The sequence below is a fragment of the Ammodytes marinus genome, assembly GCF_949987685.1.
Source record: "Ammodytes marinus genome assembly, chromosome: 11".
NCBI classification, from domain to species: Eukaryota; Metazoa; Chordata; class Actinopteri; order Uranoscopiformes; family Ammodytidae; genus Ammodytes; species Ammodytes marinus.
In genome coordinates, this window is record NC_137215.1 from 16,056,045 (window position 1) to 16,072,016 (window position 15,972).

General features: G+C 39.0%; 2 protein-coding genes across 2 annotated transcripts in view; one reads left to right on the forward strand and one right to left on the reverse strand.

The window, feature by feature from the left end:
- The window catches only part of itsn1 (intersectin 1 (SH3 domain protein)), a gene marked incomplete at its 3' end in the record, with an annotated part of 53,379 nt that extends 43,546 nt beyond the window's left edge, over positions 1-9,833 (reverse strand). The window contains exons 1-5 of the mRNA XM_080037195.1: positions 9,688-9,833; positions 3,163-3,221; positions 1,592-1,684; positions 990-1,053; positions 711-871 (exon numbers count right to left, since the gene is read on the reverse strand). Of these exons, the coding sequence (XP_079893321.1) occupies positions 711-871; positions 990-1,053; positions 1,592-1,684; positions 3,163-3,190 (346 nt within the window). The 5' untranslated portion in view covers positions 3,191-3,221; positions 9,688-9,833. The remainder of the gene's footprint in view (positions 1-710; positions 872-989; positions 1,054-1,591; positions 1,685-3,162; positions 3,222-9,687) is intronic.
- A 1,025-nt stretch (positions 9,834-10,858) lies between these two features.
- cryzl1 (crystallin, zeta (quinone reductase)-like 1) lies at positions 10,859-15,954 on the forward strand. The gene is made up of 12 exons (XM_080036202.1): positions 10,859-11,019; positions 11,478-11,555; positions 11,895-11,967; positions 12,065-12,109; positions 12,432-12,500; positions 12,831-12,964; positions 13,058-13,169; positions 13,833-13,931; positions 14,051-14,166; positions 14,370-14,475; positions 14,563-14,608; positions 14,943-15,954. Exons 1-12 carry the CDS (start codon positions 10,954-10,956, stop codon positions 15,037-15,039), a joined length of 1,041 nt encoding a protein of 346 aa, XP_079892328.1. The 5' UTR covers positions 10,859-10,953; the 3' UTR covers positions 15,040-15,954.
- The last annotated feature ends 18 nt before the right edge of the window (positions 15,955-15,972 follow it).

Below are 15,972 nucleotides of genomic sequence, written 5' to 3' on the forward strand. Positions count from 1 at the left end.
TTCAAGGTGCAGTAGAAAGACAGAGAGAGTGAGCAACACACCTCATCCTTTAATGACCTTTGGAAGAAAAGACTGACATCATCCATATCAAATACACCTGCAGTGTTACCAGTACACAGTTTTATCAAGGCAAAAAGACGTCAAGAACCCTTGAGGAAAAGCAGTTGTCACATGAGCCCATAGCAAAGGATTCCAGCTGTGTTATTACCTTCAACTGTGAGCAGAGTTTCATCCGAATTAAAGCTGGAGTCAGAGATTCTGGAGAATGCTTGTTGTCAAAAGACCTTTTTGTCAAAATCAATGATATCTCTTCACAATCTGCTAACTCTCCGAACTGTGTTAATACACAGACTAGGCTCTGTAAACTGCTATGTAAACAAAGGGGGGCCACCATAGCTAGCAACATGACCATTTACAGGGCCTAGGCTGGGTATTAACACCAGATTTTTCACCGTGCACACACAGTACGGACATGTAGCAGATTTTAAGAAGATAGCCTATTTACTTATTTTGATAAAAAAATCATTTTGACATCAAACATTCTCCAGAATCGCTGACCGAGCAGCATTTCATCACCACGGGAAAAAAATGTAAATTCCAATCAGTGCTAAATGAATGGTCATACAACCTATAACAACCTAAATGTTGCATGTGGGGCAAATGTTTTGGACAATTGATGTTATTAATTATATTGTGTGTTGTTTTCTTACCAAAGCCGGTCTGTTGGGGTAAAGGCAGTGGGGGTTGTTTCATACAGAGGGGAAGCGCAGGGGGCAGAGGGTGACCTTGGAGTTTGAGTTTGATGAGTTTCATGGCGATGGAGAACTCGTGCATGTCCATACGACCATCACTGTTCATATCGGCCAGAGCCCTTTGAAAAGGAGCACAGAGAGAAAGTTCAAAGAGTTAATCAAACGCTTTCAGACTTCAAATAAATGAACTAACTAACTAACTAACTTCAACACTAAACAGAGACTAACTTGACTCACCAGATTTGGGCCAGGATGGGAGGAGGCAGCCCTGACTGAAGAAAGAAGTTCCTTGCTTGGTCACCTTGACACACGAACAGAAGCACATTGTGAGATCACATGGGGAAAATAATCCCATCTAAAATACATCAACATAGGCTCTTATCTTAAACTCCAAGGACACTGGCAGTGTTATAACATGATTCTTTATCTCTCGGCTCGAGTCAATGCAACGATATAAACGATGCCATTGGGTCCATTAATCCAAAATTGCTTTTAAATCCAATAAATGATGAATGAGCAACAATTTTGATAATTCAAGTCACAAGCAAATAATACAGTGGTTCCAGCTACTTCACAGGGGATTTTCTTTAAGAAGGTACACAAATGCAAAACAAGCAATGGAAATATGTAATACATTGTAATTGGCATTATTCACTGCATTCTCATGTGTTATAACCTAAAAACGCCTGCTGGATTAAATAAAGAGTATAAAAAAAATCAAAGAAGTGTGGTCCTCTATTTACAATGTCCATTCCTAATGTCCTCATCTGACCTTACCCGTAAACTATAAGGGTACCTATAGGGGGTGGAGATGAGATATGAGAGAGAGGGGCGGTTACCTGTGATGTAACCTCCGGCAGTTGGAGAGAGGCTGAGAAACTGCTGATCATGTTTGGCTCTCTCATCCAACGAGATCACAAACACATCTGGACCTAACCCACAAAAACACACACACAGTGGGAGAAAGGGGAGGCATGCGAAGAATGTGTCAGTCATGACTTTCAGTTCCTATAGTGACACTTCAGACTGGGAGTCAACGCAGAGACTGATGACCAAAGACAAATAATGACAGGATGAGTGTCCTGTCTTTTGTTTTCTGTGTCTAATCATCCATAAGTCTATGTGAGTGGTTTGTCAATAAGGTGATCCCATGAGAAAAACACTTCCGCCGGTCAGTGGCATTTCTCAATAATGAACCAGACTTCTTCCTCTGCTTTACATATTATATTCCCATTTCCCCATTGATGTATTCTTCTTGACCAATTAAATTAGATTCTGAGGGAGTTGGAAACATAACTAATCGGAGCAATGGTTCCCTTTCTTAGTTTCAACGGAACACTCCTTCTTGTACCATTTACTGGCAGTGTTAGTAAATCATGGTGACTCATTTTAAACAGTTGCTGCTGACAAAGACATACTTTTCTTTCACTCTTTTTACTGAACTATTGTTGGAAAGAGACATATGTTGTCTTCACGCACAAGGACTGGATCTTCAAGCCACAATGTTCTTTAACAACAGCTATTAGCAATAAAGTTTTTAATTTGTACTTCCTATGTCAAATACTCAATATTAGGGTTGGGCGGTAATACAATTAATGCCATATCCCAGGACATATAATATACCAGGGGTGTCCAAACTGCGGCCCGCTTTTTATTTATTTATTATAATGTAATATGGCCCTTTGAATATTTTTTTTTATTTATTTTTTATTTCTTTCTTAGTTAACCCACTAGTGCAGGGGTGTCAAAACTTTTAATCTTTTAATTTTTAAATAATTTAAATGCACTCATTATATTAGAGAAATATGTCCCATAAAAGAAAAAGAGCACCAAGCCCATCCCAGAGGTCCCTGCATAATATTGTATTTTAAATTAATATTATTATGGAAAATCCATGTGTCCTTCTCCAATTGCTTCTAATTCATCTGACACAGTGTCTCAATTTTTTTTTTCATACAAAATTCTTCAGATTTAGCCTCTTAATTTCCCTCTCAAAGTGCACCAGATTCATGCATTTCACTTTAAAAACTTTAAAAAATCTCCTGGGGGGGCATACCCCCGTACCCCTCTTGGAGGGGCGGGATCTCGGCTGGATACTATTTTCACCCTGCTGGACATTGGACACAAAAGCAGAAAACACTGGGTGTATCAATGGTATTTAACAAGAGGGGGAATGTATCTGTTTAATGTGCAAGTAAAGTGTTGCCGTGAAGAAGGATTACAATTTACGAAGACACTATGAAACTAAACATCAGAGCAGCTACATGTCCTGATAAATGTGTTATTTTTGCAAAGTGGCCCGGCCCTTCGTAGATTTTTCTGTATGTGGCCCTCAGTGAAAAAAGTTTGGACAGCCCTGTAATATACCTTCATACTGTATCTTTAATGCAAGTTACACATAGGTACTGACCTGTGAATGTGGTGGGGAACTGCGCCATGGTTCACTCGGGCTTCTGCACTACACAATACCTGTAACGACACATTAAAAAACATATATTAAATGTTTATTATCTATCTCAGCTCACCTCGTTGAGTAGGTTATTGCTCGATAATGCAGTGCAGCAATATAATACATTATTCAGTTATATAACCAATTAAATTTTCACTGATGAGCCGCAAAAATACTTTCAAGCCAGGTGGAAGCCTTTTTTGAAGTTCAGCAATCCATCCAGATGTTCAACAGCATATTAAAAAGGAGCAAATGACATTTGATCACCAGCCAAAGGTGCTCATACAGTGAATAAACTCAATCTGGAGTTCATGTTGGACTTTGCTGCTGAAGTAGTGAATACATATTTGGTCTCTGGCCCAGTGAGCCATTAAGGTTCTGATGCACCGATATAATGCACACACAAAGAAAAAACACAAAGCACATACACTCAAAAGTTATCAATAAGTGATGAAGCATTGTTTTAAATGCATCATTTTGAATAAGTCTCTATGAAAAGGTGCTGTAGATAGAACTCTGTTCTGGCTGGTCTGGGGACTGCATGTCAACAGGGGCAGTAAACCTTTTATTTATGCAGGGCATGCTGCCTGAGCATACTTACACTCTGCATACTACTCATTTTTACACACATTCTCACTTGGGAGCTGTCCTCACGGAATACTGTTTTTATATTATTTATTTATTTTACAATTGCCTGTAAAAAGGTCTTAATTCTGGGAATAAAACTGGACACCTATTACTAAAGACACCTAAAAAACAACAAGGACTTTATGTTTTTCAGAGGATGTGTTTGTCAGAACACATTTAGTGTTTGTTGGAAGACACCTCTATTTCGACAGGAAACCTGCACCCACCAAAGAAGTAAGAACGGTATGAAAGTTACTGCAAACTCAGCGCTGTGGTTAAACAAATCTCAGAAGTTCGACAACTATTTAGCTTTTTTTAAAGAATTTATCTTGTTGTGAACATGCAATTCATCTTTCAAATCATGTAAGATTTTAATTAGATTAATGAATTACATTAATCTAACTGTACCCTAACCCTCAACAACGGTGTGTGTGTGTGTGTGTGTGTGTGTGTGTGTGTGTGTGTGTGTGTGTGTGTGTGTGTGTGTGTGTGTGTGTGTGTGTGTCAGCACTCTGACATAGTAGAGGTATGTTAATCAGATCCAGACCTGCCTCCCTCCCCTAACAACTCCGTGGCCAGCAGACAACCTGTAATAATAATAAACTGACACACATTGCAACAGACAAGGACTAAGTTGTGAGAGAGTGCACGTAAGGGTGACTGCCTTTTTTCCCCTATAGTGTGATTTATCGATTTTCTAAGAAGTGATGATATACCTAGTTTAAAGGGTCAGCTCACCCAAATCACAAAGAGCATCATTCAGCCCGAGAGTTATCTTTTTCACAATGTTACACATACTCAGACACTGTTGTGGAGAGTTTCTGCTGCGAGTGTTTCTTCAGCAGAGACTTGTCCTTGGTCTATCGCAGTGCGTAAGAGTGTGTGTGTGTGTGTGTGTGTGTGTGTGTGTGTGTGTGTGTGTGTGTGTGTGTGTGTGTGTGTGTGTGTATGTGTGTCATTATCATCAGAGCGGGAGGACAAAGTAACCAGCTTAACTAGGTCAGACGAACAAAGCCCACCCTGCACAAACACACTTTCATGGCTGCCACTGAGAAGATATTAAAGCAGTTGAGCAACTACGTGATTTTTCTGTTTGCTCATAACTAGGGTTAGGAGGAGCGGCAAACTGCTGGTTAACTACATTCAACTTTTCTTGTATTATTTCAGCAACCACCAACACACACCATGATAGTTTCAAAAAGCTGAGTTTGGATAACATGATCTGAACTGACAACAAAGAGAGGACCACAAAATACAAGAGTTCATGGCACTATATAAGGTTCATATTTAGTGTTTGTTTTCATCTATTCTTGAGCAGAATTTAAATCAATGAGGTGAATTGCAGCTGAGAGCAGAGCACAGTGTTATCCTTCAGGGAAGTTACAGGAAGCGGAACAACACTTTCTCATGGTGCCAAAAATCTAGCTAAACCTCAGGTTAAAAAAAAAACACATTCAGCAAATAAGCTGCTTGTGAATCGAAGTGACTTTTGTTTACCTGAGCCTGTTTACCAAAATACTTTTAGACCAAAGAAAACCCACTGCAAGAATAATGTCACCCTGTGTGACCCCGGCAGAAATGTAGCCACCGAAGCCAAGAAACATTTCAGCGTAAAAAGAGATTTTGAAATCATGTTACTAACAGAATTCACCAGGGCACTCCCTATCACATATTTTGCATTTTCTCATTGACTGACCAATTGCCATAGTGGAAAATGGCTATCATCATGCAAGAAATACTGTATTAGAAATCCAGCAGCAAACTTAATTTAAAACTGTAGGAAAAAAAGTCAACTGTCTATGAAATTGTAGCCGAATCCATTTCCTTTGTGTGTACATGATGGTTTTCTGCTCTGTGGGATTAGTCTGCATAATGATAACAGCGATGGGATGTCACTGGTCTGTTGTCAAGACTTGTGGCAGATGCCAGTTTAAGCCCCTCACACACACACACACTCTAATGGCAGCTTCACAACATGATACAGATTAGGGTTCAGAGTCTCTTCTCCCTTTGTCCCTCCCCCTCAGTTTCCTGTAGACCCCCCCTCCAACATTCCCCTTTTCTCCCATCTTCCATGAGTGAATTTGGGACACATCAACAGACGGGTTTGTCCCAATGATGGACACTTGAAGGACAGAAGTGATGTAGTGCATGTTGCAATTCACAAGTTAGTTGTTCCCAATCCTCAAGTGGTCCGGTCTACTTCTGTATACAGAGTTACTTATGTGTATCAGTAAACATTCTGTAGTATACATCAAGTAATTAGTGCACACTGCAGCATGTAAACTGTACAATCACAAGCACACTCCTCCTGCCCGCGCATTCATTTAAAATGTTAAAGGAAGTGAGACAATTATGATGATTCTTATTCATCTGCAGTGCCCCATTTCTCTGGACTGTTTTTTCAAAGGCAACACAAAAAAAATGTAGTTCTTCTTTCTTTCTTCTCTTCTTTTGTGCTGACCAAAACTCTCAATCCTCAAGCCGCTGATCCCCATTGTTTAAATTTGAAGGAGAGAAAAACAACAATGACAGTCAAATGCATAATTGACTGATGTAAAAGTGTGAAGATTTATTTAGTTTTAACTATTTAAAATCATTGTTAATTAAAAATTAAATAAATATAAAAATGTTCTCTTGTACATTCTTAGCATTTAAAAAAATAATAAAAATTATTAATGGATTAATTTTTGAAAAAATTATAAAAAGATGATAGTTAAGAACACTGATTGCATCTTGTGTGGATGATTAAACAATGACAGTGTTGGTTGTAATGTTAATAACTACCGCCTCTTCAGCACTCTCACACTCATACGTACTCCCACATACACACAGACACCACATGCATTTGCATTTAACACACACACACACACACTCTGCTTCAAACACACACATAAACACAATCAACAGTCTCCCTCTTTCTCTCACACTTACACACTAAAGAAACACTGGCTCTCAACACACCCTTTGACACTGACCCTAAACTCTTTGTCTCTCTCTCCATCGAAAAACACATTCTTATCACACTGATGTCAAATGGTGAGGGACCTGAGAAGTGACAGACCCCAACCCCCCCCCCCCCCCATCCCCCCCTCCACACACACACACACACACACACACACACACACACACACACACACACACACACACACACACACACACACACACACACACACACACACACACACACACACACACACACACACACACACACACACACACACACACACACACACACACACACACACACACACACACACACACACACACACACACACGTCTGCAGTCTCTCCATCAGCTCCTCCTGTATCACTCCATCCCTCTGCTGTCCCTTCCGCACCAACATGCTTGCCAGCCTCCATAGATAACTAATGTGAGCACTGTCACAATGTAAAAATAGCCAGGCAAAGCCAAATTGAAACGCAGCACTGGGAAACTCTACGGTCATGATAAAGTCATTTCCTTGCTCAATCTACGAGGAAAATGTCAACAGTACACAACATAAATTCCAAATGACAACATTTTCTTTCACCTTAAACAGGTTTTGCTGTGGTAATGTTTTCCGTTCATGAGGAAGGTAGACAAATAAAATGCTTGTGAACTAAACAGTCATGTCTGGTCACAGAACCAAAAGCAGCCCCACCCGTTTGTTCACGATCCAAGAACTTTATTCGTCACACACACACACACACGCACACGCGCACGCGCGCACACACACACACACACACACACACACGCAGGAATTGCAGTGGAGTGGAAGAGGCAATGCTGACAGGAGAGTGCAATAGAATAAAGTAAGATTCAGAGAGCGATAGCAATAATAGCAATAAAAGGATTTAAAAAATATATGAATAGTTTTCATTGGCAAAAGTGTGTAATATAAATGAAAAAAGGTATCAATAATGAATTTCATTAAAATGTTTAACTCTTTTTTTAATGTGTTTGTCTCAAACAAATGCAACAGTGTTAAAACAAAGCTGGCTCCCAACATATCAGAAGCAACATTCAGAAGGGTTATCCACTTCTCTTATACAATCCTTCATATGATGAAAATAACCGTGTCCAAAGACACTTGAAAAGTATGACCCTTCTTCTGCTGTGTGTATCTGAAATAAAGGATTTATCATGACCAACTCTCCATTCACGTCATTATTAAAGCAACAGTGCAAACTTCTACTGTCACTCCCTGATCATTACATGTTAATGAAAGTCAGATTTCACTGACACTTTCCTCTGCCAGACTTTTGACCGGCCTTGGCAAGAGGACAGTGTTGAGCACAGAGATGGAAGCAAACAGACAGTAAACACAACGATAAGTCTGCCTGAAACTAATGTTTCATTTTGCAGTTCGAGTTGTACAAGCTCGGGGCCACGTTTTGTCTGACTTACAGGTCCTAAACACCAATATATTCCATTCAACATTATATAAAACACAGAAAAGCAGGAAATATTCACATTTGAAATGCTTCAATCACAATAAACGTCCTTCTTGAATAAACACATGTTAATAATGATCGATTATTAAAATTGTTGCAGATGAATTTTCCGCCTATCGCATTATCAATGAACAGCTTCCACTTCTAATATAGATAAACCCTTTATAGAACAAACTTGCAGTGCTGCGGTGTAAAAACAACACTACATTTTGCCAATATCATGCAAAGCAGCTGCTATTATGTGTGGGTGTGTCATCCACTGGAGGCCCTTGAGAGAAAACACATTGTGTATTGGTAAGACTCGCCTTGTGTCTGAAAGATGAGTATTGAGTACTACACACAATATAATCATGATATTAAATAGACTTGCCTTCAATGCCTTGCCTTCATTTCTTTGAATTCAAAACAGCAAAGATAGGAATCAAACCGCCAATCAGCAAACGCTGAAGTTACACATCCCCTAATGAGTCGTGCTCATTTCTCTGGAAACAGGAAAGTACTGTTTCTCAATCCATCCTCACTTCAGCACAATTCCAAATGACTCACCTATGAGTAGTTAGAGCACATTGACCCAAAAACCCAAGGCATTTTAAGCTTTCAAACACACCAAAAAAAAAAAAAAAAAGTATGCTAGACAATTAAGACATGCAAATTGCCACCCTGAGACTGTCTAGAACATAACACTGTCTTGTTATTATTTACAAAGCTATGCTTGATGAGATCTACCATCTTATCTCTTTTAAATTGTGAAAGATGGGACACCGTAGTACTATACCACCCATGCACACTGAACTGGGAAACACTGCATGCAGGTACCACGCTCCACACAGCTGGAATAAAGCTACAGGACTCAATTAGACTATGTGTCTTATTTGCCCTCATATAAATAATAGAAGGAAATGGACTATGACTTTTGCTTATTATTATTTCCAACTGAAACAATACAATTGCATTTCAGGGTGAATAAGGTCAATATCTATGTACTGTATCTGTCATGTTACATCTATATGCAGGGCACCATTGTAAATGACAGCTCTGTCTATCTATCTTTGTATCTAAGTATATATGTATCCATCTATCATTTCATCTGCAAGCTAAGGTTAACTATAGGTAACAACAGCCGATGTTAATGTCAGGTCACAGGATGCAGGGCAGATGATTTAACATTAGCATACAGGCTAACTGTTAGTAGCCGTTGGATGGCATCGCCTATTCATTGCATGTCGTCCTGGTATTGTCACACGGGATTATATAAAACAACCCCTACACAGGTTAATATCACAGTTAGAGGTTGTCATAAACAGGCTTAACCGGATTAAAATGACCAACAACCCGCGCTAACGTATAGATGTGTGTGAAAGCTGCTAGCGAGCAGGCTAACCAGTGATAAGCTAACTCACACCTTACTCCACTCTGCGCTTACCTCATAGTTCACTCTCCATCACAGAATACCGGATAAAGCAGCTCCTTGCGTGTTTATGTGATCAAACAATGTGGTATCCTCTTCTACAAAATGTACTATTTTATCACCAAAGCCCCCCCTTTGCTTTCCGGCGATTCTCCTGTGGTTCAGAAATCCCGACCGACTGAGGGACAGCTGGAAAATGGGGTAACGCCATTCAAGTATCGCGAGATGTCGTGGTAGCTATATGGATATTGGTGCAATCTCGCGTGAATTTACAGACCGTATGCTCGCCGATCATAACAGAGACGCTGTGTAATTAAAAAATTGGTCGCGCCTTTTTCTCGTTATTATTATTAGGTTATATATTTTTTGCAATGTTTAACATTCAAGATGGAAATTTGCTACAGTAAACTCTCATTTTAATGCGCTCAAGAAATAAACGGAAAGTAAAACTTTAAAAAATGTGAGACTGTGCTCCCAATTCAATGTTATTACTAAAATGTATAGGCCCAACCTGGCAAGGATCTCATATTTTATCCTTTCTTTTTTCCCTATTATTTATTTCTAGGTTTACCCCTTTTGTTGGTCTATTTTTATAATATACAAATGTATAATTTATAAACACTTAAACTGACCTTTGCATATGTTTAAAGTATAGTGTGTGTGGTAAATAATAATAATAATAATAATAATAATAATAATAATAATAATAATAATAATAATAATAATAATAATAATAATAATAATAATAATAATAATAATAATGATAATAATTTCTAAATGTGGAAACAAAAGGGTAAAGAATATGCGTAGAGACAGAGTGCAATATGTAAATCATGTAAATTCACACATTTAAAAAAAATCATTCATAATCTTGAACCCCCTAGAAAATCACAAAGAAAGCTTCAAAATAGACTACTGCTTTAACCCTGGCTACATCATGGTATCACTTGAATACCCTTGCAGGTCATTAAGGACCAAACGTTCTCTAAAATGATATCAGAGGTAAGTCTGCACTTGTCTGTGATTAACACATGTTTGAACAGTTGAATGAGGGCTCGTTTAACTTTTTTGTTTACTTTACGATTTCAGCGAATGTGACGTACCTCTAAAATCCAGTAGTAGGCGGTGTATTTTGACAGCGCAAGAAAGAAAAAAATGTAAATAGAAGAAGAAAAGATCAGCTGACCCAGGCTAGTCAGTTTAGCAGCAACAGCAAATCATCATTAGTACAATAAGTAAATATATGCCTCTTTGCACACAGTAAGTTAAAAGTGTAAAAGTATGAAAGGTTTATACTGCAGAGCTGGTGTGAGCGATGCGGAGCCCAGGTTCGTTATTCAGGAAACGGTGAGTTTGTGTTGCTGGATGCAGGTGACCTATGCTGCTGCTGCTAAATAAAACCTGCCATTAAAATCATAATAATACAAAGAGTACAAAAAATACTTTCCGAGCAGGGAAAGAAAGGGGAGTGTGCAGGCTAATCTTTGCATGTCTGAAATAGTGGCTCAACCTACATACTGCAGCGGAGTAGTTATTATAGGCTACTACAGCCTTGTAAATATTGGTAAGATTTGTAATGTAAATACAATATTATACATTGCTATTTCCTATACACCTAGATTAGATTGAAAAGCCATCAGTGCTTATTTAGTAGCAATGATTATTTTAGTGGCCAATGGTGTGTATGTCCTATAGCCTATGCCTTACAATCTGATTTTGTTTCTGACTGTATGGGTCTCCCTGATACAACACAAAATGTTTTTAAGCATTTTCTTCTCTGAGTCTTTCTGTTGGTTTCTCTACAGTCTCTCCCAGAGGAGTTAGGCAGCCACCAGGTCAGAGTTCAGGTGAAAGCCTGTGGACTCAGCCCACTTGACCTCAAGGTACTGAAATCAACCATGTAATGTCAAAATGAACTGTTTGCATGGCCGCTTCCCATATTAAAAAGTTATCTTACGGTGAAGCAACATTTTTAACTTTTTGAATTGTATTGCTTATATTGAAGAGTCACTGATTAGTAAATAAAAAAAAACATAAACAGTCCTAATTAGAGTTGTTAAACCTCCCTTAGATGTGTGCACTCTTTACAAAGAATATTGAATATATTACATTTGTAATTCATTATAAATACTGTAACTGTCACAACATTGAATGAGAAATAAGTAAATCACAAATGAGCCCTTGTCTGACTGTACTGATCAGTGGTGTCTCCTGTGCTCCAGCTGCTTGGTGAGGTGGGGATCCAGAGAGACTTAATGCCTGTTGGCAGAGAGGTAGCTGGGGTCGTCCTGCAAGGTTGTACAAATGATTGTTTCTAAATGAATACATGTGATTAGTAGTGATTGCCTTCATGGATCTTTGTAAGTAACAGTTTACTTTTTTTTTCCTGCAGTGGGCCAGAAGGTCTCTTTCTTCCAGCCAGAGGATGAGGTTGTTGGTAGGACATTTGAATTAATCTGGTTTATTCACATCAATCTTATTGAGTGTTAACATTATCCCTCTTCAGATTATTGTATCGAGAGAACACTTTCAAAATATTTTTGTGATTTCCAGCTATAAATCATTATTAGATACTATTCTAGTAAAACAGTAAAACCTCACCCAAAGACTCAATAATGGGACATAATGAGTTAACATTTCACCACGATTTTTTGCATCTTATATAATAACATATAACAGGGTCCATATAGTCCCAACTCATAACATAGTATGCACTGTATATAGTAAGAAAACGGTGTTTCAACCTTTTACCTTTCCAGGTATTCTGCCCCTGGACTCTCCCTGCTCCGGACTCTGTGATGTCATCGACATAGATGAACATTATTTAGGTAACACACTTTATACATACATACAAGTCAAAGTCTTTTATTGTCAGTTCTGATATATGCAAGACACACACTCACTCACTCACTCACTCACTCACTCACTCACTCACTCACTCACTCACTCACTCACTCACTCACTCACTCACTCACTCACTCACTCACTCACTCACTCACTCACTCACTCACTCACACACACACACACACACACACACACACACACACACACACACACACACACACACACACACATCTAGAAATTGTGAGGTCATCAAAGCATAATGAAACCTTTAATACAAATTTAATAAGCAAGTGTGTTTATGTTGTGTTTTTCAGTTCAGAAACCAGAGAAGCTCAGCTCGGTGTGTGTCGCGGGAGCTCTGCGCGACGCCCTCTGTGCTTACACCGCTCTTCACACACACGCTCGCATCTCAGCAGGACACACACTCCTAGTCATGGATGGAGCCAGTGTATGAAAAAAACATCTTGTAACTGCAGTATTCATCTAGGGTGGTTTTAGTAAATTATAGTATTTCTTAGAGTTCCCATCTTCTCTCCTCCAGTCTTTTGGCCTCATGTGCATCCAGTTGGCTTGTTACCACGGAGTGAAGGTTCTGACCACGTCACACTCGCCGGAAAAACACACCTTTCTGGAGCAGCTTCGGCCCAGCGTAGGTATGTACAGCTCCATGTTTGTAGTCCACTGTCCAAAGCCTTTCTCGATTATCAACACTGTCTATAAAATTTCAAACCAGATCTTCACGGAGTGTCAAAAATCACAGCTGTTGTCTTCCGATCATTTAATTTATTTTTCTTGCTCTTTCATCCTTTCTTTCATCATCACTTCTTCTTCTGTTCTTTCTTCTCCTGCCGTTCATGTTTTCCTCAGGTGTTCAGGATCCTTTAGTAGGTGAGATTTCTTTACTTTCTGTCTTTCTCACTGACCCACATGCATGCTTTCCCCCTGGTATTTTCATTCCTGCAGTAAAACAAAAGACATTGGATCAATTCATATAAGCTGTAGGTTTGTCATCTCTCAATTCCAGCCCCGTCAGCCAAGATGATTCCAGTGTAAACAGTGTATTTTCTCATTCAAAGTTGTACAGGGAGATTGAATTAGAAAAAATTGAGAATCTTTTGTCCAAAACCTGCTGCCACCATGTGGGTAAATCATGAAATTGCAACTTCAATGAGCTTCCAATGACATATTCTTTGGCAGGTAGGAGATGATTTGCAAACTGGCCTTGAGACTGGTATTCAGTCATCTTATTTTATCAATGTATTATTTAATTGAGTCATGCTATTGTGTCCCTCGCTGCTGTGTCTTTGTGTGTAAAGTCAAGGTTATTCCAGTGTATGACAACTCATCAGACCTGCTGCCAGTGGTTTTGGAGGAGACAGGAGGACTGGGAGTGGATATAGTCATAGACTCTGGAGGTAAACACATACAGTACATGTGTATGATTGTAAAGATTAGCCCAGATTATTGACAATTTAGGAACTACGTATACTTCATCGTAACACATAATTTTTTTGATGCGTCACTCTGTGCGCAGTGCGTCTGCAAGAAGAGGTGAGTTCAGAGGAGACCAAGCTCCTCCCACACAAACATGACCTCATCAGCGTGCTCGGGGTGGGCGGGCACTGGGTCACCTCCCACAAAGACCTGCAGGTGAGTCAGCAGTCAGACATACAGATAACTTCATGTTATTATTATATAATACATCTGCTTCTTAAATCCACAGTCAGAAAGAAACTGAATACATATTAAAGCTGACAATATACTATCATAATGTTGTATACCAAGGTTGAGATTGAAGGTATACTTGCTCAGTCTGCATGTTTTCTGATGTTTTTGTATTCTCTCACACACAGTTGGATCCTCCAGATTGCAGATTGCTCTACCTCAGATCAGCCTCTGTGACTTTCCTCAACCAAGAAGTGTGGACGGCTTCATCGGCTCAGCAGGGAAGATACCTGCGTATCCTGTTTCTCACAATGTGAAATCTAAAACACATGCACACACACCATCACTTTCACACACTCTCTCCTTAACAGCTTGCGTCAGATATTCTGAAGGACATTGTGGAGAAGATGTCAGCAGGTATACTCAGGTAACTCATACACATTCAAACAACACTCTGTTGGTTCGTAAAGGTCAGTTATAAAACCTTTGTTTATCCAATGGGTAGATGCTGGTCATGCTCATAATATTGAATATAAATTAAGTTTCAATGATTGACAAATATCAGATTGAGTCATTCAGAAAACTGATGAACAGGTGAAAATTAAATCTGATCAGAGTCGATATTTTAACCTGTCAAAAAACATGAAATATACATTTAAATTGAGCATTGAATGACGGAAGTACTAAGTACAGTAAACAGACTATTATAACTTGTAATGAAACCCAATGAGCTTTGTCTGTCTGTTCGGTTTCCTTTCCAGACCTCAGCCAGAGGAGGCGGTCCCTCTCTATGAAGCTACAGTTGCCATGGAGACTGTCCAGCGTCAACAGAAGAAAAAAGCTGTTGTTAAACTCTGACCAATATACTACAACTTGGGGACCTAAACGATAACAAATGGTGATCCCACAGACAGACATCATGAAAGTTTACTCGGCTCACTCCATCTGCTTGAATGCAGGAAGCTTCTGTTGCTTTAACCAAACAGCCACTTTCTTTTCTTCAAACACCCTTGACCACATTTTTACACAGATTTAGAGTATCTAACTTCTGATTTCATGTGGTTTTCATGCTACCTTCCAGTCTACATTCCACAATGAAGCCCCTCTTGTCATTATCTGTAACTTCATGTTTCAGTAAGAATCAATAAAGCCTCATTTGACTCAATAAATACACATTTTATAAAAGAGGATAAATTGGTGATTTTCTACAGCAAAGTGTAATCCAAATGACAATACAAACAGCAACTGAAATTTCTTTGGCTGTAATAAAATGTGTTGTGAAATATCCAGGGTTCCCACATCTTCTTAAATTCTTTCCAGGCCCAATTCCCCTTAAATTCAAGGACCCAATGAGGCATAGGTTGAGACACGGATCTGGGTTGATTACTGTTCCAACACTGAGAACAAGCAGCTTTAAAGAAGCTCATGCTCATAATAGACAACCGTCATTCAACTTCTGTCATTCATGCTGAACATGACTGTCATTCTTTCCAGGCAGGAATCAAGAATGCACACAATGGGAAACACGTGCAAACAGCTTTAAAAAGGCTTTTTACTAATGTTAAGTTTAAAAAAAATAATGAATTAAAACTTCCTTTTCTGGTCTTGCACAAAAATGTAAATTCAGGCACTGTCAATGTCCCATGTCTATTTTATATATATATTAAAAAAAAATTGAAGCCCAGATTGTTATTATTCACTGCTGTCTCTGTCAGCCGTACTACTGGAGCATGGAGACTGTCCAGCATCACCAGTTCCGCAAAAAAACATTGCTTCTTGTAGAACCAATCA

Excerpts from the sequence above, each read along its gene's own strand:
- cryzl1 (XM_080036202.1), top strand. The coding sequence starts at position 10,954 with ATGAAAGGTTTATACTGCAGAGCTGGTGTGAGCGATGCGGAGCCCAGG. Across the intron at positions 11,556-11,894 it reads TCAGCCCACTTGACCTCAAG|CTGCTTGGTGAGGTGGGGAT; the intron begins GTACTGAAATCA and ends CCTGTGCTCCAG. Across the intron at positions 12,110-12,431 it reads GCCAGAGGATGAGGTTGTTG|GTATTCTGCCCCTGGACTCT; the intron begins GTAGGACATTTG and ends TTACCTTTCCAG.